Source organism: Microtus oregoni, unplaced genomic scaffold, assembly GCF_018167655.1.
Source record: "Microtus oregoni isolate MIOR12 unplaced genomic scaffold, Mior012 000056F_ref0000123, whole genome shotgun sequence".
Lineage (NCBI taxonomy): Eukaryota > Metazoa > Chordata > Mammalia > Rodentia > Cricetidae > Microtus > Microtus oregoni.
Window position 1 is genome coordinate 6,886 of NW_024543832.1, and position 22,904 is coordinate 29,789.

Sequence of the window (22,904 nt, forward strand, 5' to 3'; positions counted from 1 at the left end):
GTTGTGAGCCACCATGTGGTTGCTGGGAATTGAACTCAGGACATTTAGAAGAGCAGGCAATGCTCCAGCCCTCCCTCCCAGTTCTTACCTCATTTCTGTTGCTGTGGGAGCTTCTGCGCCCAGGGTCATGGGCAGGCAAGACACACACACATACACTGTCAGAACTGAATGGGCTTGTTGAGAGCAGCTGGAGGTAGAGAACTCACCTGACGCCTGTCTTGTGTGGTGTTTTTCAGGATTTCTTCTTCTATTCTCTAGTCTACGACCCACAGCAGAAGACCCTCCTGGCTGATAAAGGGGAAATCCGAGTAGGAAATCGGTACCAGGCTGACATCACTGACTTGCTAAAAGAAGGTGAGGTTCAGGCTGGGCCAGGAGGGAGGAAGCTGGAAGTAGTACCTGTAGCTGGAACCTCGGTAACCTTGACTTCGGCTTTTCAACACCTCCTTCCTAGGGGACATTGGAATCCAGAAGCAAATCTCAAACCCAAGAGCCACCTGTTGAACCCCTTTAGCTTCGTGATCTGGGATTTCCCTTTGGCAGTTCATTATGACTTTGATTTTATATTGTTTCTGCTAGGCAGCTGCTCTGCCACATGCCACACCCCCAGCCCCATTCGTCGTATTTATTTATATTTCATGTGTGTGGATATTTTGCTTGCAAGTGTATTGGTGCAACACTTTTGTACAGTGCCTATGGAGTCAGAAGAACGTGTTGGATCTCTGTGGCTGGAGTTACAGGCAGTTGTGAGCTGCTCTGTGGGTGCCGGCAGTTGAACCCAGGTTCCCTTGAAGAGCAGTCAGTGCAGTGTTGTTAACCAACAAACCATTTCCCCAGCCCTATTCATTCGCCGTTGTTGTGAGACAGAGTCTCCCTTATCTTACATAGGCCAAACTGACCTTGAACTTGCTGCCCTCTTGCTTCAGCCTTGAAAGCGCTGAGGATACAGAGGCAGCCATCACACTTGATTCATTGTCGTTTTTACATTTGTGTGTGGTGTGTAGAGGGCAGAAGACCTACCCTGTAAGACCCAGGATTAGTTCAGGTTCTTAGTGTGCTTGTGGAGGTCAGAGAACAACGTGTAGGAGTCACCTCTTTCTAGCATGTGGATTCTAGAGATTGAATTCAAATTGTCAGGCTTGGCTACAAGCACTTTTGCATACTGAACCATCTCAACACCACCTCCTTTTTGGGGTGGTGTAAAATCACATTTATTTATTCATTAATCTGTATTTAGGGGTTTGGTGGTCAGAGGACATCCTGCAAGAATAGGTTCTATCCTACAATGGTGGGTCACAGAGATCAAACTCAGTTTCTCAGGTTTGGTCAGAAGTGATTTTACCACCGCCAGAGCAGATTGACACCCACCAACTCTGACATAGCATCTGAGACTTGCAGGTCCCCCCACATCTTCCTTCAGCAGCCTTAGCAGAATAATCTGATGAGGTCAAGACCTTGGCCTTTGTCCCCTAATAAAGCGCTCAGGCTCTGTCCCAATAGCCTGTCAGAGGTTCCATATCCCATCTAACTGTTAGCTCAATTTAAGAGAGGCTGTGCTAGTACAGTGCATTGCTGCCTTAGAGTACTTGGCCCTAGTCAGCACATGTTCACGTCATTTTGCATGTCCTTCTCTTTACCTTTGGTGCTTTTTATTCTTTGTTTTCTGTGCTTATTAATCTCAGAATGTGGTGCTAAGCCCAGTTGGGTGGCAGCTGGGTGGGACCTGGCTTATCAAACAGCTGGCTCTCTGGGTACAAGGGTGCTTCCCTCTTGAGTTCTATGTTCAGTAGACTGCTTTGTTGACTTCTGTCTCATGGTTGAGTTTCTGACACTTAGGCATCCTGATGCCCATGCACAGCCTCTTAGCCAGAGCCAGCCAGCTGCTGCCTGTGCTGGCCTCAGTTCAGCTTCTTCCCCAAACAGCCCCAGCTCTGAGGCTCTATAAGCAGTCCTGAACCATGTCCAGCCTCCTGGGCTGAAGCCACAGTATCTGCTTTCTTAGTCTGGCCAGGGGAAGAGATGGAGGAAAGTAACAGAGGCCTTGCCTGTGAAATCTACTGAGCTTAGATTACACAGGGACCAGAAACTTGGCGAGGTCTCAAAGGTTAGAGGACCTCGATTGGAGCATCTGTTCTTCAGAATCCAGCAGCTCCATGAGTCCCAGGTATTTGTTGGCTCATTGGTGAGTGCTAGGAGAATCCATCCCTAAGAGAGCCACTTCAGGGCCCCAGAGGAATGGCCTGCCACTGTGGCCTCTTCCTTCCTAGTACTCCTCTGTAGCCTCTTGACCCAAAGGCAGTTGCTTCCCATGATGTCTTTCTTAAAAATACACTTTTATTCATGTGTGTGTATGCCATGTGTCAGGGTTGCCCACAGAGATCAGAGGTGTTTGTGAGCTGCTAGACATGGGTACTGGAAATTCGGGTACTGGGACTTGAAATTGGGTCTTCTGGAAGAGCAATACATGCTCTTAACTGCTGAGCCATCTCTCCATCCCCACCCACAGTCCCTTTTTGAATTTGAATATGAAATTGAATACCTGCCTCCATTAACTATGTTGGAAATTTCAAAGGAGCAGTGTAGGTGGGAATCCTCTGGTGTTCTTTCCTCTCAGTTTCAGACAGTTGCAAATCATTTGCTTTGACCAGTGTCTTGGTTTTTGGAACCTGGGAATACTAAGCATTATACACTGTGACTCTAGGTGAAGGGATTGAGTGCAGTCCACACCAAGAGAGAAACCTACCCACAACACTGAGGAAATGCCCCGGTACTAGGCCTGCATAGGCTAAAGGTTATAGAATCCAGCGGTGGACCGTGACTGCCAGAGAACCTGATAATGATACAAGCTCCTCAATCCTTACCGTGGTCCATACTGGGACCGTGAAGTCCATGGTCTTGCCCACAGAAGTGCAGTGGTGGGCTTCTGACTCAGTACCCTCATCCTCTGTGATCTGCCCTGCCCTGGATTTAGGGCCTAGAGATAGTAACCCTTTAAGAGGACCAGAAATACCTCCTTGGAGACATCCAGTCCTTTTATTAGAGAGCTTGCTCCGTGCCCTGACTTGGAACCCAGTACCCTGCAGGGACTCAAGTACTAGCTGTTCATGGACACATGGTGCATTGATGCCAAGGACCAAAGGGGAATTGATTGGATCTGATGCAAATTCCGAAGCCTGATACCTTCATTAAATTATGAATGTAGTCCTTGGCTGGAGAGTCAGACAATGGATGATTGTGGGATTTCTCCTTGGGGCATCTCCCTAGAGTCAGGCCTGGCCTGGCTCATGGTACAGTTCTCCAGACTCTCAGTGCTGCTGTGTGCTCTTCATGATTACAGTTATTTCTTCACTAATTGTCCCATAACTCCCAGAGTAACAGATCCCTCCCTTCCCCAGGTCATGCCCAGCCTTGGGTGTTGGGTATGTATAGGGTGTACAAGCCCTCCTGGGCCAAGTGCCGTGTAGGTTATGTGTATGGGTGTATGTACTGCCCCACCCCCCCAGTCAGCACTTCCCATCACCTGGGGAAAAGTGATACCGTGGGGCCTGGGGAACAAACAGACTTTTTGGTTTCACTCTGGAGTGTTTCCCACAGCCTTTGCTGCTCTAACGCTTGTTTCCCATAGGTGAGGAGGATGGCCGTGATCAGTCAAAACTGGAGACCAAGGTGTGGGAAGCCCACAATCCACTTGTGGATAAGCAGATTGACCAGTTCCTTGTAGTGGCCCGGTGAGTCCGATAACCAGGGGTAAGCAAGTTGCAGCATGGTGGTTGGTCTTGGGGACATGGAGCCTTAATTTGTACATCCAACATGAAATCCATGGTCTCGCCCTTGTTTCCTGCTCAGACCTTTCCTGAGTATGGATGCAACCTTTTATGGCTGCGAACGTCCCTGGGTTCCTGCAGATCCCCATGCCAAGTGTACCTGTATGTCTGGGCCTCTGTTCTTACTGTGTGCCCTGAGGTTTATCTCCACCATAGGCAGGCGCTTCTCCCAGGACTAGGCTAGGATCTAGCTAAAGAGTTCCCAGCTGTCTGAGTGGATGGCTGGAGGCTGCTTGAATGAAGGAGTTGGACCTAGAGAACCAGTGCTGAACCCATAGGGCAGTTGAAGCCCAAGTGAATTCCAGCATGGCCCAGGAGGAGCCCTGTCTACCTTTGCCACAGATGGTGAGGCTTGGCATTCCCAGGTCTGAGGCAGCTCCCCTTAGAGAGATCTCCAGCAGACACAGTGGAGATGGAGAATTCTCCTAACCAGCATCGAGGCACTTTTTGTATGTTCTTTACCCTGACTCATTTGCACATGGAAACTCAGATGCCACCAAATTGCTCATGCAGCTTCTACCTGGCCTCCTCTACAACTGAGCCCCAGAGACCCTTTGGTGGGTGTGCCACTTGGGTCCTGGCCCTCACTGACTTGCCTGGTGGAGGCAATCCCTCCAGCTCTGGTGGTTAGTGAATCTCCCTCTCCCCAGCTCCGTGGGCACCTTTGCACGGGCCCTGGATTGCAGCAGCTCCGTGCGGCAGCCTAGCCTGCACATGAGTGCCGCAGCAGCCTCCCGAGACATCACCCTGGTGAGTGGGTCACTGCCACTTCCCCTGCTTTCTTCTGGGGTCTAACAGCCGCAGAGGCATAGAGGGTCCTAGCAAGGAAACTGAGGACTTCGGTATCTTCTGGTACACCTTAGATTTGTCTAACATATGCCAAGGGAGTTAGGGAGGATTTCCCACCCAGGGGCCTTGGCAGCCACTAGATTGTTACCTTGAGACCTGAAAGAGTGGGGGGTCATATCCCAGGTTGAGGAAGATACTCCTTAGGGCCTGGGGACAGCCTGGACCCAGGGAGCCCTGCTGTCTTACAGTTCCATGCTATGGACACGCTGCACAAGAATATCTACGACATCTCCAAGGCCATCTCAGCCCTCGTGCCGCAGGGGGGGCCGGTGCTCTGCAGGGATGAGATGGAGGAGTGGTCAGCATCAGAAGCCAACCTTTTCGAGGAAGCTCTGGAAAAATATGGGAAGGATTTCACAGACATTCAACAAGATTTTGTAAGTGCTTGAGGCTGTGGTAGTGGCTAGGCAGGCCCCATCTCTCACCAAGGAAGATGCCTGTGCCTGTCCAGGCCCCTGCCCTTTCAGTCTGGGCATAGGCACTCACTGTGGAGCTAGGATTCTACTGTGTAGGAGCTTCCCTTGGGGTCATCCTCAAGACTTACCAGACCCATCCTCAAAACTGCTTGAACTTGTTTTGTTCTTAACTAAGTTGAGCCTCGCTACTATGTAAATCACAGTAAAGACTTCAGGGTCTTTACTGAGTGGCTGAAGCCCTCAGAGTCCCCAATTCCCCAAAGGATTGAATAGTGCTAAACTTGACTGAAAGCCTGCAGACACTCTGGGGAAGGAAGTGAGTCAGCTGGGCCACCTCTACAGCCTTGAGGTTGTAGTGAGTGGACTCTGTTGTCCATTGGGAGCACTGTCAGAATAATAGCAAGGCTAAGCATGTTGAAATATTTCTATAATCGCAGCATTCAGGAGGCTGAGACAGGAGAATTATGAGTTTGAGACCAGCCTGGGTAACAGAGAGAACCTGCTACAAAACCAACAAACTCAGCAGCAGCAAGTCCAGACCAGGGTGGGAGAGCCAGGAGCATGCAGAGTGCTGGTGTAGGCATGGACAGGAGGTTTGAAGGGCCGACAGCCAGAAGGCGTAGCCCCAGGAGGCCCACAGAACACAGTCTCCGCTAGACAGCTGGGCGGTGGTGGCACATGCCTTTAATCTCAGCACTTGGGAGGCAGAGACAGGCAGATCTTTGTGAGTTCAAGGCCAGCCTGGTCTACAGAGTAAGTCCTAGGAAAGCCAGAGCTATTATACAGAGAAACCCTGTCTTCAAAACAAAAAATAATAAAGTAAGCATAACCTTTTTAGACAAAAAGTAGTTAGAAGAATGGGATAGAAAGAAAACAGCAATTAGAACAGAGCTGGCAGCATTTGAGGGAGGGCTAGACATGGTTGCTCCCCAATGGGTGGACAGCCCTGGAGAATCGGCACATTTCTAGACTCCATTCTGCAGATAAACTGAGTCTGTCCGAGACTCAAAAGAAAGGGTTGCAGAGCCACCTGCTGGAGAGCAAGGCCTACTGGCCAGAGGATCAAGTGAACCAGATATAGAAACAGGATTGATTGTCCACAAAACAGACAAACCCCATGCCACAAAACACACTTTCATGAGTCTGCTCTCGGCCAATTGTTCATGCAAATAAAGCTGAGCTGATAAATACTAAAGAAACAGATGACATTTCTAACTACCATGCTAGGCTGTAAAGACCAAAGCCCTAGTCTTGGGGTCTAACTCAGTGGTATAATGCTTGATTGCGTGGGCGATACCCTGGATTTGATCCCCACCACTGCCAAAAACAACCCATTGAGCCCTTTGAAATTACAACTGCCATTTTTTTAAACAGTAGCTTGAGGTGAAAAGATTTCAGTCACTTGGCTTGTGGCCCAGGAAGCAATGGAAGAGGAGCAGGGTCAAGGGGCTCTTACACACTACTGTGTGCTGAAAGATAAAGTCCACCCCAGCCCTCAACATTGAGCAAAATACTAAGGGGAAGGATAAAGAATCTGTTAGAAGCTGTAGAGTTAACTACCCCAGAGAAGCAGCACAGCTGGCTTTCCCGCCAAGGAGAAGCACGCATTGGCTGTGGGTGGCACAAGGGCCTCTCGTCTCGTTTTAGACCCTCTTGTGCTCAGAGGACAAAGAGCACAAGAGCAAAGCACTGAGAATGGTGACACAGTCGTCAGGACCTGCTTTTGTCTCGTGATGGGGGTCAGAAGGGCAAGACAACAAGGTCTGCCAGTCTTGTCCTTTTCATGCCTGGTCCTTAGTAAGGACAGAACCAAGTTCTTGTCAGGTTCTAGCCTGAGTTTTCAAGGGAAGGTCAGCCACCCACTTCCTGTTGTTAACAAGCAGGGGAGGGGGATTGTTGTTATGTCATTAATGGGGGACCAGAATTGATATTCCAGCACTGCCCTTGCCTCTGCTACCCTACTCCTTACCTCTGTGGGCAGTAGTCCTGTTTCTGCTACCCATGATGTCGCCTTCTCCCCCAGCTCCCATGGAAATCGCTCACCAGCATCATTGAGTATTACTACATGTGGAAGACCACCGACAGATACGTCCAGCAGGTGGGCCATCCCACCCTCCCACACCACATCCACCTCATCCTTCCCCACAGTCCCCATATAGTCACATTAATGTGTTCATACATACATCCTAAGCGCTGGAGCAAAGAGGAAGGAGCCACGGTCCCTAGAGGACTCAGAGACTGGGGGAAGGGACATTATTGAACCCTAGCCAGCCTGAACCCCCACTTCCTAGTCCTAGGTTGGCCAGGAGGGCGGACATGCAAAATTTTCACAAGTCTTTTCCAAGGGACCCAGTGATGGAAAAACAATGGTGTCCCCCTCCCTGTGGTCTCCCTGCTGCCTTGGCCAGCCTGGTGACCTCCCTAACCCTTTGTTTTGTTTTAAGAAACGTTTGAAAGCAGCTGAAGCAGAGAGCAAGTTAAAGCAGGTTTATATTCCCAACTAGTAAGTTCATTCTTATTTTCCTGGGGGCCAATGGTAGATGGGCAGTGGGTGTGGGACACTTGGATCCATTGGGGTCAGTGGCCTCCTGAGCTAAGTCAGGGAACCTCCATCACCCTTTTCATGAGCTTCTTAGCTGGGGAGGAGGGATGAGGATTCAAATTCTTTTGACCATGGAGTCAAGCTGGGTTTAGTGCTCAGCATATTGGGGCATGGAGTATGGTGCCAGAATACAACAGACCAGGGGTACAGGGATGTCTGTTGGGATACAGACACCCCAGGGCACCTGTGACTGATCCTTCTCCTCCATCAGTAACAAGCCAAATCCAAACCAGATCAGCGTCAACAGTGTCAAGGCCAGTGTAGTGAATGGCACAGGGACACCAGGCCAGAGCCCCGGGGCCGGCCGGGCCTGCGAGAGCTGTTACAGTAAGTGCTGTACCTGGCACCCACCATGGGCAGCAAGGGCCACGGGAATGCTACTACGTGGTTATGGCGCTCATGGGGCCCCTGAAGGCCCCTGTGCCCAGAACTGGAATGACTCACCATAACGGGGCTACAGTGGGGGGGGGGGGGTTGGAAGTCTTCCGCGGGAATGTAAAGTGGATCTGCTTTGGCCCTGGGCCAGTGGGTGGGATGGTGGTGGTGGTGGGGACACTGGGATGCTCTCTGCACCGTTGGTTCTGCTTAAGAATCCGTCTATTTCCAACTTTGTTGTCCGTAGCCACACAGTCTTACCAGTGGTATTCTTGGGGTCCCCCTAACATGCAGTGTCGCCTCTGCGCATCTTGTTGGACATATTGGAAGAAATATGGTGGCTTGAAAATGCCAACCCGGTTAGATGGAGAGAGGCCGGGACCAAACCGCAATAACATGGTAAGTGGGACATGCCATACCTGTCAGCTGCTGCATGTAGGCCTCAGGTCTTTGACCTCCAGTCACGGTGCTGTGTTGGGGTGGTGTGCCCCATTTCACAGAGTCCCCATGGCATCCCAGCCCGGAGCAGTGGGAGCCCCAAGTTTGCCATGAAGACAAGGCAGGCCTTCTACCTGCATACTACCAAGTTGACACGCATTGCCCGGCGCTTATGCCGTGAGATCCTACGGCCATGGCATGCCGCACGCCACCCCTACATGCCCATCAACAGTGCAGCAATCAAGGCTGAATGTGAGTCACCCCTATTACCTTTCTTGGCGCCAGCGGAAACCACAACCAAGCTGAGTGTCTAGGTTGGGGTAAAGGTCAGGGCCCTGATTCTTGGGGAGTATAGTCCTTTACTCTACCTCGTCCTCCTGTAGGCACGGCACGGCTGCCCGAAGCATCCCAGAGCCCGCTGGTGCTGAAGCAGGTAGCGCGGAAGCCCCTGGAGGCTGTACTCCGGTACCTTGGTAAGCTGGTGGAGGGGTGCACACAGCTTTCTAACTCTAATCCTAGCAGCCCATCTCGGAAACTCTGCGTGATCACCAGAACTACCCTTTTGGGCTAAGTTGCACTGTGCCAGGCTCAGGAATACCCACAGAGAACAGTGCTACTTTCTGTCCCCGTATTGGTCCTGAGTCCCAGGCCCTTTGTTTCTAATCTCTGGCATACCCAGTAGCCCTGTGTCCTATTTGAAACAAAGTTTCTCTGTGTAGCCATGGATGCCCCAGAAGTCACTCTGTAGACCAGGCTGACCTCAAGCTCACAGAGATTCCTGCCTTTGTTTCCCAAGTATTAGGATTAAAGGAGTGCACCACCACACCTGACTTCTGACTAGGGTTTATGCCAGGTGTAACCCAACCTATAAGTCTACCAAGACAGGGTTGACTGCAGGGATGCCTTTCCCCAACGATCAGACAACACTGCAGGCCTTTTTGAGCCCCTGGTGGTCAAGGTGCTCTTCTGACTAGCAGCCTTGCAGGGGTAGTGCTTTGCTTGTGTTGATCTGGACACTGTTGAGATCTCTAAGCAGTGCTACTGATCATTTAGAAATGGCACATTCTGAGGTCAAGCCAGACACTTGGTTTCACTTGTTTGCAGTGTTTAAGTGGGTGTGAGTCAGTCCTCCAGCATGGAGGTAGCAGTCCTTCTAGAAAGGACATTCCATAACCATGAGCTAAGTGTGTTCATTGCAGACACAAGTGTCTTTGGCTTTGCTCCCTATCTGGGGTCCTAGGCCCCAGGGCCAGCCTTGCCCTTGTTCTGTAGGAGGATGTGGTCAGTGCTAGGATCCGCCTTCTGTGGGGTAGATCCTTGCTCAGCCAGCCAGGCAGCTCAGTGTCTGGCCAGTAGCCAGTTTTCTGCCTTCAGACCTGGTGGCCTGGATGTGAAGGCTGTCTGATGGAGTTGCTGTGTTTATGGGCTGTGTCTGGATCTTGTAAGCTCTTAGCACTTACCCAGCTGGGCTCTGCTTGGCTGTCATCCCTCCTAAAGATATCCTAGGTAGCCCTGCTGCTATTTTGATCCCCAGCTTCAGGCTGCTCTGGTAGACAGTGACCGCTTCTTTCCAGCCTAGTCAGTGGGGCTTCAGGGTGGAAGGTATTATTACTGCATGGAGCCTCTTAGACTGCTGTTTCTAATGCCCTTGCCTCTTTCATGCTCACAGAGACCCATCCCCGACCCCCTAAGCCTGACCCTGTGAAGAGTTCGTCCAGTGTGCTCAGCAGTCTGACCCCTGCCAAGTCAGCCCCTGTCATCAACAATGGCTCCCCCACCATCCTGGGCAAGAGGAGCTATGAACAGCACAATGGGGTGGATGGTGAGTGTGAGCTGCAGGACTGTCCCTGTGAAGAGGCCAAGCCAGGGCTGGCCCTGTAAGGAGGTCAGGCCTACAGGGGGCTGTGGGACTAGCCCTGGACCTCCACATGACCCTTATTCAACTGGCTTAGTTGATGGTGTTTTCTCTCCCTCTCTCTCCTGTCCCTGGGCACTGCCAGGCAACATGAAGAAGCGCCTCTTGATGCCCAGTAGGGGTAAGGCCTGGGGCGGCCGCTGGTGGGGTGCCATGGCCGAGTCCTGTCGTGATGCCTGTGTGTGCTGTCTACCAGCAGACTGGGAGGTTCAGGGCACGTACAGGGGCAGCCCACACAGACCCAGGCCACAGCCCACACTCCTGTGCTCTTGTAGACTTAGAACTTGGTAGAGGGCCCATGAGCCCTGGGTCTCTAGCCTTGGCCTGAGCCCTGAGTGGACTGTCCTTGCATGAGGGCCCTGGTGCCCCCACTGCTGTCGTGCTGTGACTGCTCGCATGCCTTCAGCCTTGCTTGTAGGGCCGCTAGTGCTACCTGCAGTTTTTGTGTGCCCTGCCTGATGGGGATAGTAGGGATGGGTTGGTGGCTGGGCTACATATGATCTTTGTATCTGCTGATGGTTAGCTGAGATTCTCCTGATGGGGAAAGGACTGTGGGAAATGAGCCTGCTCTGGACCTGAGGAATAACACCAAGTCTGATGTCAGTGTAGGGGTTAGTGTTTAAGGCTGGACCCGCGGGTAGCCAGGAAAAACTAGCCAAGGAGCATGGGCCCACTCAGGCCCCTCCCAAGCTGTCAGGACAAGAGCCTGGGGGATAACAGTAGGCAGTGACTATCCAGTTGTACCTCAGGACACTCCCCCTCGAGGTTGTTTTGGAAGCTTGCCAACTGGCATGCACCCAGGAAGACATATCCCTTTTGTCTGGCTGTGGGATTGGCATGTTACTTCACCTCAAACCAGGGGTTCAGGCATAGCTTTCCCAGACCTTGCTTCTGGCCTCTATAAAGAACTGTGCACTTCCACTGAATTTCTCAAAGTCCATTATACAGGTATGTCTTGCAGTGGGGACCCAACCAGGACCTGGTGGGGACTCACTGGCTCTGTGAGTGGTCTAGGCAGCTCAGGCCACAAGAGAAGTGAGTGTCGTGAAACTGTAAGACCAGGTCTCAGTACTAGATCTAGCCTAGGAGCCATGGACTGGCCCCACCCTGTGGTGCTGTGGTGGTAGGCCTCAGGATTCAGCCTTCCATAAGCAGGGTGGATGAGAACTCTGGGCACCCTAGGTCTTAACTCACTAACCCCCGCCCCATGCTGCCTGCTGCTCTGCCTTGCGGCTTAGCTGCCATGTGCATGCCGCTCACTCTAACTCTAGTGTGTATCTTCTCTCTCTGCCACCTCATCACTCTGGCAGGCACTTACCTGGGTAAGTAGCTTTTGTAGTAGGGCTTTATGTGGGCACAGGGTTGGGGTCCCAACAGGTGCCATGAGCAGGTCGTCTCTGCCTGGGTACTGTAGACCAGGAAGTTGGGGCGCCTGACAGCTAAATGAACTTGCAGGGGGAGAGGCTGGATCCAGGGTGCCAGAATAGGGTAGAGGAGATAGGACAAGCTCTCACTTCTTAAAAGACGGGCCACACCTGTAATCCCCACCTTTGGAGTCTAAAGATAGGAGGATCTCTGGTTATCCCATTAACTGAGATAATATGTTTAGACTCAGTCTGAAAATCTAATAAGAGTGTTTGATGATTGGCAGATTGCCATGGGTTCAGTGGCACTGGCTAGGTCTAGTAGAGGAGTCCTGTCTTGTCCTCAGCTTGGGACCAGGCCATTCAGAGACCTGTGCCAGCAGATGTAGGAGGCAGTGGTTCCTGGGGTGGACCCGTCTGGGTTCCTGCTGACAGAGCCTAGATTGTGCCTCTCAGTCTCATGCTATTGACATCTCAGTTCATTTTTAGGCCCTCAGCCTCCAAACATCTATTGGAGTCAGAATAACTGCTTTTAGCATGTGAGCAACCGGCAGACAGTGACTGCCCCACGAAGGGAGAGGGCTGATGATGCACACACGGCTCTGCAGGCTGTTGCTTGGTATACACTAGACTTTACCTGCCTTGGCCTGCTGGAGTGGGGTAGCCGTCTCACAGGAAGGAGCCAAACTGCTACATCTTCTGCTGGCCAGGTGGCCCTCAGGGTTGGCAGAGCTATGGGACCATCTGGGCTAGCTGAGAAGCTCTTACAGGCCCCTTGGGTGTGGGCTTTGGCTAGAGGGGGTGGCCTCGGAAGGATCATCCCTCACCTCCATCCTAATGGTCTGCACTAGTGGGTGCTGAACATGCTTCCCCTGCTCTGGTCTCACTCTGTGTTCTTTTTCATCAGGTCTGGCAAACCATGGACAGACCAGGCACATGGTAAGAGTGGGTGACAAGAGACTTGGCACACTTCTGTGTGTGAATGTATCCCTGGGGTGATGGGGAAGTGGCCCAGGTAGTCCCTCTTCCCCAGCCTGACCAGGCTAACAGGGAGCCTAGCCCCAGAACACTGAGGCCTGAACAACTCCCCAGGAGCTCCCTACCTGGGCTGGGTGCCTTACTGTGGAACCTTGAGGTCCAGGAAGTGGGGCTCTTGGGCTGAGATGTGTAAAGTAAGGCTGGGCACTATTTTGCTGTGTTCATATCCACCTCTTGTTCAACACAGGGACCAAGTCGGAATCTCCTGCTTAACGGGAAGTCCTACCCCACCAAAGTGCGCCTCATCCGTGGTGGCTCCCTGCCTCCTGTCAAACGGCGGCGAATGAACTGGATTGATGCCCCAGACGATGTATTTTACATGGCCACAGAGGAGACCAGGTTGGAGCCTTTCCTGGGACGGGATGGGAGTCTTCGGCTACCACCTTCTGGTTTTTACTGGCTCACCTCTTCCCGCAGGAAAATCCGCAAGCTGCTCTCATCCTCAGAAACCAAGCGTGCTGCCCGCCGGCCCTACAAACCCATTGCCCTGCGCCAGAGCCAGGCCTTGCCGCTGCGGCCACCCCCACCTGCACCAGTCAACGATGAGCCCATTGTTATTGAGGACTAGGCAGCCCCCCACAGTGCCGTGCGGCTTGCCTGGGCCCTCCATCAGAGAGAGGCCAGGCGGCCTCCCTCCCCCACCAGACTGCTGCCCACCCCACCCTCTGTTTCCGTAGTGCCCCAACTCCCGCCCTCACATGCAGAGAAACTGCTCCTCTGGTGGACATGGGGGGGAGAAGTGTGGTCTAACTTATTCCAAGACACCCAGGAGTCTTTTTTAGCTTTGTGTTTACTTTCTGGCTGGAGCAGAGATGAGGAATGCCCGGGCCCTGTGCTGCTACAGGGCTTCTCACCGGGGTGGGCTTTAAGGTTTTGTTGTGTTCTGTTGAAGGTGCCATTTTAAATTTTATTTTTATTACTTTTTTTGTAGATGAACTTGAGTTCTGTAACTTACACCTGGAATGTTAGGATTGGTGAGGCCAGCAGCGGCCAAGCTGCCTGGCAGGGTTGGTCCCTTGTCTTTTCAAGTAATTTTCATATTAAACAAAAACAATGAAAAAAATCTCATAAAAAGAAAAACCCCAGCAAGCCCTTCTGTGTTCTTTGTTCCAAGTCGCTCTCCTGGTTTAGGACCTTGAAGCCACCCTGCCCCTCTTGGCAGGTACATGGTCAGGCCCAGGAAGATGGGCAATAGCTACAGGTCAGGCCAAATGCTGCTCAGCTCAGTGCTGGGGTCACTCAATCTGGAGTGTACTGCTTTGAGACCTGTTTATGCGGGTGTTTGCTCCAGTGCCTGCTGCTCTTCCCAGAGGGGAAGCAAGGGGCTGACTGGTTAGGACCTCCACTCTCGATGTTGTGCTAAAACTGACTCACTCACGTGCCGCAATGGGAGCGGACCCCACCTGAGGCCTTACAACTTTTCCAACCGGGGTTTACCCAGGTTGACTTGGCACAAAGCTTGAGGTTCGGGGCCACCCACTGTGCCCCCCCCCACTGTGCCCCAGCTGTCAGGCCTGCTGCCCTAAGCTGGGCTGCCCGAGCAGGTGTGCTTTTCTCAAGTATTTACTCAGATTTCTGCTCAGAAATCTTATCTCCGCCTAGAGACAGGTGCAGGCCTGGCCAGCTACTGGAGGAAGGAGGGCTGGCTCTACAAACCATCATTCCTCAGGCTGCTGCCTCAGCTGGTCAAGAAAAGGGTCAGCCAGCCCCTCCCTGGGAGCAGTGGGGAGTTTTGGCCTCTGCCTCCTGCTTCTCCTGCCCTACTCAGGCGCCTATGATATGTGGAAATCTCAGATGGGGGATTAAAATAGAAACCACTTACGTTCCCACTCGGTATAGATAGGAGTGGTATCTTTGCTTTCCTGAGCCTGTGATGGGGCTTATCAGGGTGACAGGCCAGGTGTCTAGGACACGGCTGTGACATGTACCCTGTCTTCCTAGGGTCATTTAGCTTCTTCCCCCAGTTGGTCTTGGTCTCCATCTTGTCCGGTACTGCTCCAGGACTGTCCAGTCTTCAAGGGCCTTCTCTGAGTCCTTTTCCCATGTGGGAGTCTGCTGGGAGCATGGCTCTCGGCTCAAGCCCCTTCTGATCTAGTTCCCTTGTCCTCAGGCCCTTGACTCACCTCAGTGCCTCAGCCAGTGCCCACTACAGCACCAAAGCCAGTGTGTCGGGTTATGTGTCCACCTCTGGCTGCTGGGAGATCAAAGCCAAGGCAAAGAATGGGAAGTGAACATAGGCTGGTGGGCTTTATCCTGAAGCCCTATTTGACGGAGAAAATGGGCAGAGGACATTCTGTGAGGGTCAGGCACTCATGACCTGAGGGACTGGCACTGACTTGAAGACCTGATCTAAAAACAGCCTGCATACCTGCCCAAGTCATGTCTTAGAACCTTCATCCCAGGCCTTGCCATGCCTAGGGCCTAACTGTCCCAACCCAGCCATGGGTTTCCTATAAGTAGATCTGTGACCCTGTTCCGAGGGCAGGACACATGAAAATATAATTTCCAAGATATTTTGTTTCTTGCCGGGACCATAGAGAAAAAAACGTAACCTGCTCCACATCCTGCTGTCTTCCATACTGCATGGAAGACAAGAAGGTACAGTAAGATGGTTTGGCACAGGGCACCTGTGTCCTGTCTGAACAGAACCTGGCTATGAATGAAGGTGTCATGTCCAGGAAGGCACTGTGGAGCCCAGTACCTACCCCTTCCCTTGGCTGGTGTGTGTTCAGAGGTGCCTTTCTGTCCCTGCTCATGCTGTCCTGGTACTGCCCTCTTGCCCTCACAGCCTCAGATGTGCAGGCCAAGGCCACTGTTTTTGTCATTGGCCCATGTGCCTTCTTGCCAGACACAAGACAGCCCCATGCACCCCCACTCCTTGCTGGATCCCCTTCTCACCCTGGGCATCTAGCCAGTATTATGTGCCATTCTTTTGGAGGGGCCCTGTTCCTATCCACTCTCATCAGGGCTGGGCACACTTGAGGCCTTTTTAGAAGACTACCTGAGCCTAGCCCAGTTAGCCCTGTCTTTCACTGCAAATATTAGGGGTGGGTGGTTAAGCAAGCTGTTAGCTAGGTTCCGCAGGACTCCTGAGATGGGGAGCTGGGAAAGACAATGAATGCTTGGGTTGGGAGTCCAGCCTGAACAGGAACCTGGCTATGAATGGAGGGATCCTGTCCAGGAAGGCACTGAGAGGCCTCCTAAACCTGCCTCTTTCCTTGGCTGGCATGTGTCCAGAGGTGCCCAGGGGGAGCTGGTCAGGCTGGTCAATCAGGCTTGGAGGGGGGGCAGCACATGTTTCTGAGCTGTTGTCACCATGGAAATGGCAGTAGCTTCAGGATATGTGTGCAAGGAAGGGGAGAGGCCATTACATGGAACAATAGTAGTAAACCAGGGGTCACCTGAGACCACTTGACTCCCAGTCCTTGGGCTGGCAGAGAAATGAAATATGAGTGTCCAGCCAAGCAGTGAAGACAGTGGGAGTGGTGTTTCTGGAGTCAGTTGCCCATACTGGGTCAGGTCATCAGGGTCTGGGACATAAAGGTTGTTTGTTTCCCAGACTCAATGCCCAGGTTTGGTCAAAGGCTCAGAGAGAGGTCTGCAGGATCCTGGGTACTCTTTTCGGTTCCTATATCCAGGAGTTACAGGATGGAATCAAAAAGTAGGAGAGGCCCTACTGGGAAGCCCCTAGTGGTAAGAAGAAATGGGAAGGGGGATTGTTTCTGATGACTAGCAAGGTGGTAGGTGGGATCTAGCTGGCAGGATTTCTAGTTGTACCACCCTGCAAAATGCATAGGGGACAGAATTCTGGGAGTCAGAGACCCTGGCCTGAGGAAGACCAGCAGCAGTCATGGGCTTGGGGCTCTCTCACAGCTGGGGGTGTTAGAGGAAACTCAGGTACCCTGCTTCTCCTAGGATAGAACTGGGGAGGAACCTTAAGGCGCAAATGCACCTGCTGCCTCCTCAGAGCCCGCACTGCCTGTTTCCACCCCGCCCCTACTCATCCCTGTAGTTTCTTAGGCTGTTTTTGGAAGTGGTGGCAGCTTACTAGTGAGCCTCTCCCGCCCCTCCTTCAGCACCACAGACAGGACCGCGGCGCCCCGCCCGGAATCCAAAGCTTCGTGCTTCAGTTCGCCCAGGCCGTTGCTATGGAAACGAGGCAACAAAGGGAGGCGGCGCCCGGGAGGCAGGAGGAGGGGGCATCCCGCGGGCTTCTTGCACCCACTCCTTACATGAGCCAGACAAGGAGGGTCGGGGCCTGGGGCTGGAAACCCCAAGTCTGTTCTTCAGCTAGAGGCCACGATGTTGTCATGGAAACTGCGGGCGATCCCTGTAGACACCACCTCACTGTGGGGTAGGGGGCGCCAGGCCCGGCCCCTCCGACCCTGGCAGGTGCGCCCCGCCTGCCGTGTGCTTTGCTGCGGGCGTCTTGGGGGGCGGGCTCCTGAGGCCCCGCCCAGGTCTCGGAGCCAATTGACATCCGGAGGCGGGCGGGGCAGACGCGGGCGGCGGCGCAGAGACCAGTTCGGGTGGAGGGCGCGGACCTACCGAGCACAGGGACCATGGCCTCCAAGTGTCCCAAGTGTGACAAGACCGTGTACTTCGGTGAGTATCCTCCCGCCGTCCGCCTTCGCCTCCAGTCCCCTGGCGCAGAGCCACACCCCGTTGTGTACATGGATCCGGGTGCGCAGCCATGGTCCGTGGGATGCGCAGCCGGTAGCTAAGCTCGCCACGCTGCCCACATGGGTGCGGCCGAAGGCTCGAAGGTGGGGCTGCGCCGGGCAAGGGAAGCCACTTGGGATCCTGGAGAGGCTGTGGCGTCTGGTGGGTTAGGAAGCGACCCGTAGGCTTTGGGCGAGGTACGCAAAGTCCTGGTCTGCCGGGACGGGAGCGCCCTCCTCGCCAGCCGCGTGTTCGGCTCATGGCCCTTCTTCAGCGGCACTATTTGGGGAGGGATCCAACGAAGTCGGACGCCTGGGACAGGTCCGATAAGATTCCCTGGGTCCCGGCATCTCCGCCTCACACTGTTGCTGCCTGCTAGACGACACGTGGATCCAGTAGTGTGACCCAGAGTAGTGAGTGACCCCAGTCCCCACTCCGACCTCTGCCCAGACCGCTGTACCAGGTCTGGGTTCCGCCGGGATTCCGGATTCAGTCCAAGCGGGGGCGACCTCGGCCTCTGCCTCTTACATGCCTCAGCTTGCTCCCTTTCTTGGCCATTTGCCTCGGCAGTTTCACCCGGGCGGGGTGGGGCACTGGTGACACGTAGGTCTCCACGAGCTTGAGAGACTGGGACCCTGGGCTCTTGGAGCTCTAGGCCATCAGGGAAAAAGGTATTAGTATGCAGGAATGTTTGGTTCCTGCTAAGGTGGCCTCTGAAGGCGGTCACCTTTATCAGGCATCCCCTGTTCCCTGAACTGCTAACCTCCAGGGGCTATGCTCCAGGCTGAACAACTTTTCTTGAGTAGCAGCCCACCAAAAGATAAGACTCAGGGCCAGAACAGAGGAAGACTTCGGGCCTGAAAAGACAGGGTCCCCTTCTATGACCATCTCAGAACAGTCGTGAGTGTCCAGGTCAGTGGACTTCTAAAACTGACCGGAGGAGAGGAGAGGCCACTTTTGTTTGTTCCCAGAGGGGAGGGACAGGATTTGGCTTGGAGTTGTTCTGGGTGGCCTGGAGCCAGGGGTTTCCTGTTGCCTCCTGGAGGGGAGGGACAGAATGTCTGATTTCAGTCCTTTTCCTACCAAGGGATGTCGGACAAATCTCAGGGTGAGGACAGTCCTCAGGGCCATTCTTCATGACTCTGCCTCTGGCCAGGCAAGCTCTGGGCTCTCTGGGGCCTTGGCCAGCAGGCCACCCGGAAAAAGCTTTCTGCCTGCTTGGGCGCCTCTGGCTCTATGCAGAAAACAAAGGCTCCTCAGTCAGTTGGCCTTTGTCCTATGGAGAGGTGAGGGGTCCAGAATGCTGCTCTTTCCACCCAGCTAGGCTGTGCTCCAGCTGTCCACATCTGAGTAGACTTTAGCCCATAGGGACCCCAGGTTGCCCTCTAGAACATGTGACCAGGTAGGAGACCTTCCCCTCCCAAGCTATTAGGCTCAATCGATGCCGCATTCCCAATTTATGTCTGTAATGGGGCCATCGACCCAACCAGTGGGTCTGAGGGTCAGTTCCCTGCCCCCACGTGGCCCGAATCCCAGAGCTGGCCAGAGCAGAGTGGTTTTGGCAGCCTTGGGCAGCAGCTGCCACAGCCACTGATGGCCATCCCAACAACCTCCTTATCACTGCCCTGAGAGAGGATGCCAAGCAGGCATGGGAGCCAAGGCTGCTTCTATCCAGGTCGCTCTTGCCTGTTCTTTCTGGACAGAGCAGGGTTCTGGATCATTTGTGTCTTAGAATCACAAGGGAACTAAGTGATACTGTTCAGGGCAAGGGTCTGGGGGTTCCTGGAGGATGCCCTATCCTGTCCATGCACAGCTCTCTGTGGAGAGCCAGACTTGGCCGCATGGTGGATCCAGGCTTGCTGCCCAGCAGCAGCACCTCCTGGGGGTAGGGTGGGACTCTCAGAGTAGGCTGCGCTCCCTAGTATTTGCCAAGGTTGTCCAGAGGAGGCTTGGCCCCAAAGGGACCACTAGACCACTCTTGAGAAAGGAAGGCTGGAGAGGTTTTTTTCCTCTATCCTGAGTACAGTGCCAGAGCCAAGCAAGCATAACACCCCTCCCGCCTCCCCCGCGGCCGCTCTGCTCCGGCCTGGCCCCTTCCCTTTGGAATTCTGGCTCTGCTCTCAGCTCAGGCCCTTCTTCCTGCCCACTTCTCCACCCGTTTCCTGCCTTACTCCCTTGGGGAGGCCCAAGCTTCCGTCCATTGGGATGTGGCTCAGCAGTCTTAGCTGTGGAGGTGGTGGGGGGAGCATGCTCACAATCCTCAGCTGCTGATCACAAACCTTTGGCGCCAAACTGGCAGCTGGAGGCAGAGGGTGGAGGGAGAGATCTCAGGCTTAGGAGAAGGAAGCCAAATAGGGCTCTGCAGCAACCAGGACTGCTGGTCCCTCACCCGGTGCTGAAGAGCAAGGGCTGTCGTCTCAGTACTGGGGCTTTCCTGGCTCGCCTGGGCTTTGGGGGAGGGGTACAGGTGTGAGGAGAGGCACTATGAGTGAGGCAGGTGTTTCGAGGAAGGAGCAGGTAGAAACAGTTGCAGTCGACAGGGGTTAAACCACTTAGGCTTGAACAAGGAGAAAAAGACTCTAGGATGGCTGATGGACAAGTCTGTTAACAGTAGCCTAATCGTGGAGCCACCATGGGTGGGGTGGGAGTGGGGCATGATATCACCAGGTGGTGTGAAATGGAGGGATGTGGGCTTCTGGACTACAAGAAGAGGAACAGGAATGCGGCCCTGACCTCCTACAACCCACAGCCGAGAAGGTGAGCTCCCTGGGGAAGGACTGGCACAAGTTCTGTCTCAAATGCGAGCGCTGCAACAAGACACTGACCCCGGGGGGCCACGCTGAGCATGATGGGAAGCCCTTCTGCCACAAGCCCTGCTATGCCACACTGTTTGGACCCAAAGGTAAGCAGGGTCTCAGCCAGGGGCAGCTCCTGTGGGTGCTGGGTGGGGTAGGGGTGTCATCTGCTCTTACCTCCCCCTCCCTTGTGCCACCCCTAACCTGGAAAGCCTTGAAGCAGCCTTGGGAGGAGTTGTGTAAGGGATAGGGGGTGTCAAGGCCTCCGATCCTTAGCCTCCTGTTGGCATGCTTGCCACCTACAGGCGTGAATATAGGGGGTGCTGGTTCCTACATCTATGAGAAGCCCCTGGCTGAGGGCCCTCAGGTCACTGGCCCCATCGAGGTCCCTGTGGTGCGAACAGAGGAGAGGAAGACCAGCGGACCGCCCAAAGGTCCCAGCAAAGGTGAGATAGGCTCTGGGTGGGGGTCAGGTATGGGTGGCCAAGGTCCACCCTGACCTAACTTCTCCCTTCCAGCCTCTAGTGTCACTACATTCACGGGGGAACCCAACATGTGTCCTCGATGCAACAAAAGGGTGTACTTTGGTAAGTGACTGCCCAGTCTCCTAATCCAGGGAAACTGTGCCTCAGGGTAGGGGTTGCCACCATGACCGTCCTCCTCCCTTCCAGCCGAGAAGGTGACCTCTCTGGGCAAGGATTGGCACCGGCCCTGCTTGCGCTGTGAGCGCTGCTCCAAGACGCTGACTCCCGGCGGGCATGCTGAGGTAAGGGGTGCAGTTGCGATGCAGGAGCCAAACAGGTCTTAAGGAGGGGACAGGGCAGGAAGAGCATACTGGACAGGATTCCGGAACTGGTAGAGTCGGGGTGGGTACAGGAAACAAGGAATTCTGCTGCTCCTTTGCCCCCTGACCTGGGATTGCCCCAGGCTCTGTGGACTGCGCTCTGGCCACTAGAGGGCAGATCTGCTGCTCTCCTTGGAGCTCTACTATCCCTGTCAAAGGGAGAGGGCAGGCGCCAGAACTCTAAAGCCCAAGACCTCAGGGAGGCGACTCCTACATTATGAAGGTCTCACTGCGTCTGGGAAGTATGGGGTGGGGTCCGTGCTCAGCACTCTCTCTATGCTACCCACAGCATGACGGCCAGCCCTACTGCCACAAGCCTTGCTATGGAATTCTCTTTGGACCCAAGGGTGAGTATAGTGAGGGTGGAGGACGCGGGGACCTCTTTCCTTCCCTGGATCCCTGTTTGTTCCTGCTCATCCACCCCAGCCACTTTTCTTCACAGGAGTGAATACCGGTGCTGTGGGCAGCTATATCTATGACAAGGACCCTGAAGGCACAGTTCAGCCTTAGATCTGCAAATGCTGTCCTCAGGATCCCTTACTTGGCCCTGAGGGAAAGTGACCTGCTGCCTAGTCCTGCCTCAGTGTGTCTTGCCTGCAAACCCCAGGGCCTAAGTGGTGGAGGAGGAAGCCTCCTGGGTAGTCTCCAGAATAGCCCAGAATTTCAGCCCTATTTCTTTGTGTGTTACCTTGGCATGTCCTATGCTACCCACTGTCCCCTTTGTGTCTGTGTGCCTCCATAGTCCATGTGTCCTGTGTCCCTGTGCCCAGTATTCTCTCTGTCCGTGTCCCCATGTCCCTGATAGCTCTCCGAGGTGGCTATCCTATGCTATCCCTATGCCCACACCTGCCCACCAGTATTATTTATGCTCTGCTTGCCCGTGATGGCATGAGCTCACAGCATTCCCGGGGTGGCAGCACCTCTGCAAGGAGCCTGCTGCTGGTTCCCACACTATTCCCTACCTACCCCTCACGTGGTTCACAGCTACGGAGACCTTTGCTGTCAATAAATGGTTTGGTTTGAGGATTTCAGGAGCCAGTGTCTTGTGTGTGGGGTGGGTGTGAACCCAAGACAGTGTCCCCTTGTACTCCTGGGCCCAGTATTGGTGGGGATGGGATCCAGAAGCGTTTCTGAACTGGGGAGACTGATTTAGGCATCAGCGCCAACACTGAAATGGGTGGGAAGCAGGGAGGGGCTGCTCTGGGCAGAGGTGAGGCAGTGCCTTAGACAAGGAGGGCCGATAAAGTACGGATGAGATCCACGGAAGACAGTTCTGAGACATGCAGAGGTGTGGTATATACCTGGGGATGCAGCCGGGACCCTGGGACACAGCTCCAAGCACTGCAGCCTTTGCTGTATGTACGTACACAAGCAGAAGCCATGTGATAGGACCTGGAGACCCGTGACCAGAAAGGTCTTGTGCAGATCTTGGAAAGCTGGTGAGAGCGGAAGTGGAGAACAGGCTAGGATTGGGCTGACAAGGGTCAGCTATGGCCATTTCCTTTTTGACCACTTTGGTCTCTAGTGGGTGGACGAGGAACAGAATGAGGAAGGTCGGCTAGGAGAGGGTCTCGGGATTCATGTGACTGGGTGTGTAGTGAATCCTGTCTTCCTGTCCCAGGATCTGGAACTGGAACCCCTTCTTAGACAGTGGATGTGTCCTTCCCTCCACTTGTTTTTTCCCCGAATGACCACTAGACGGCGCCTCTGTATTTCAGCTTGGTGCTTTGGGAAACAGCTCTGATTGGCCCCATCTAGTCCTGCTCCATATGCAATCCAAGC

The 22,904-nt window shown here is 53.8% G+C and overlaps 2 protein-coding genes across 2 annotated transcripts; both read left to right on the plus strand.

The window, feature by feature from the left end:
• Nucleotides 1–236: 236 nt before the first annotated feature.
• Nucleotides 237–13,901, plus strand: LOC121438458 (metastasis-associated protein MTA1; the record flags this gene model as incomplete). Its single annotated transcript, XM_041638788.1, has 16 exons — nt 237–354; nt 3,626–3,728; nt 4,475–4,574; nt 4,862–5,050; nt 7,113–7,187; nt 7,534–7,592; nt 7,903–8,018; nt 8,314–8,465; nt 8,567–8,756; nt 8,888–8,977; nt 10,174–10,326; nt 10,505–10,540; nt 11,730–11,741; nt 12,691–12,722; nt 13,009–13,160; nt 13,239–13,901. Coding segments are annotated over 16 exons (1,728 nt in total), but the record flags the coding sequence as incomplete, so codon positions are not given.
• A 3,400-nt stretch (nt 13,902–17,301) lies between these two features.
• Crip2 (cysteine rich protein 2) lies at nt 17,302–22,148 on the plus strand. Its single transcript, XM_041639095.1, has 7 exons — nt 17,302–17,426; nt 20,233–20,385; nt 20,584–20,724; nt 20,797–20,865; nt 20,950–21,044; nt 21,412–21,469; nt 21,565–22,148. The coding sequence occupies exons 1-7, from the start codon at nt 17,384–17,386 to the stop codon at nt 21,630–21,632; spliced, it is 627 nt and encodes a 208-aa protein (XP_041495029.1). The 5' UTR covers nt 17,302–17,383; the 3' UTR covers nt 21,633–22,148.
• Nucleotides 22,149–22,904: the final 756 nt, after the last annotated feature.

Excerpts from the sequence above, each read along its gene's own strand:
- Crip2 (XM_041639095.1), top strand. The coding sequence starts at position 17,384 with ATGGCCTCCAAGTGTCCCAAGTGTGACAAGACCGTGTACTTCG. Across the intron at positions 20,386-20,583 it reads CACACTGTTTGGACCCAAAG|GCGTGAATATAGGGGGTGCT; the intron begins GTAAGCAGGGTC and ends TGCCACCTACAG. Across the intron at positions 20,725-20,796 it reads GCCCAAAGGTCCCAGCAAAG|CCTCTAGTGTCACTACATTC; the intron begins GTGAGATAGGCT and ends TCTCCCTTCCAG.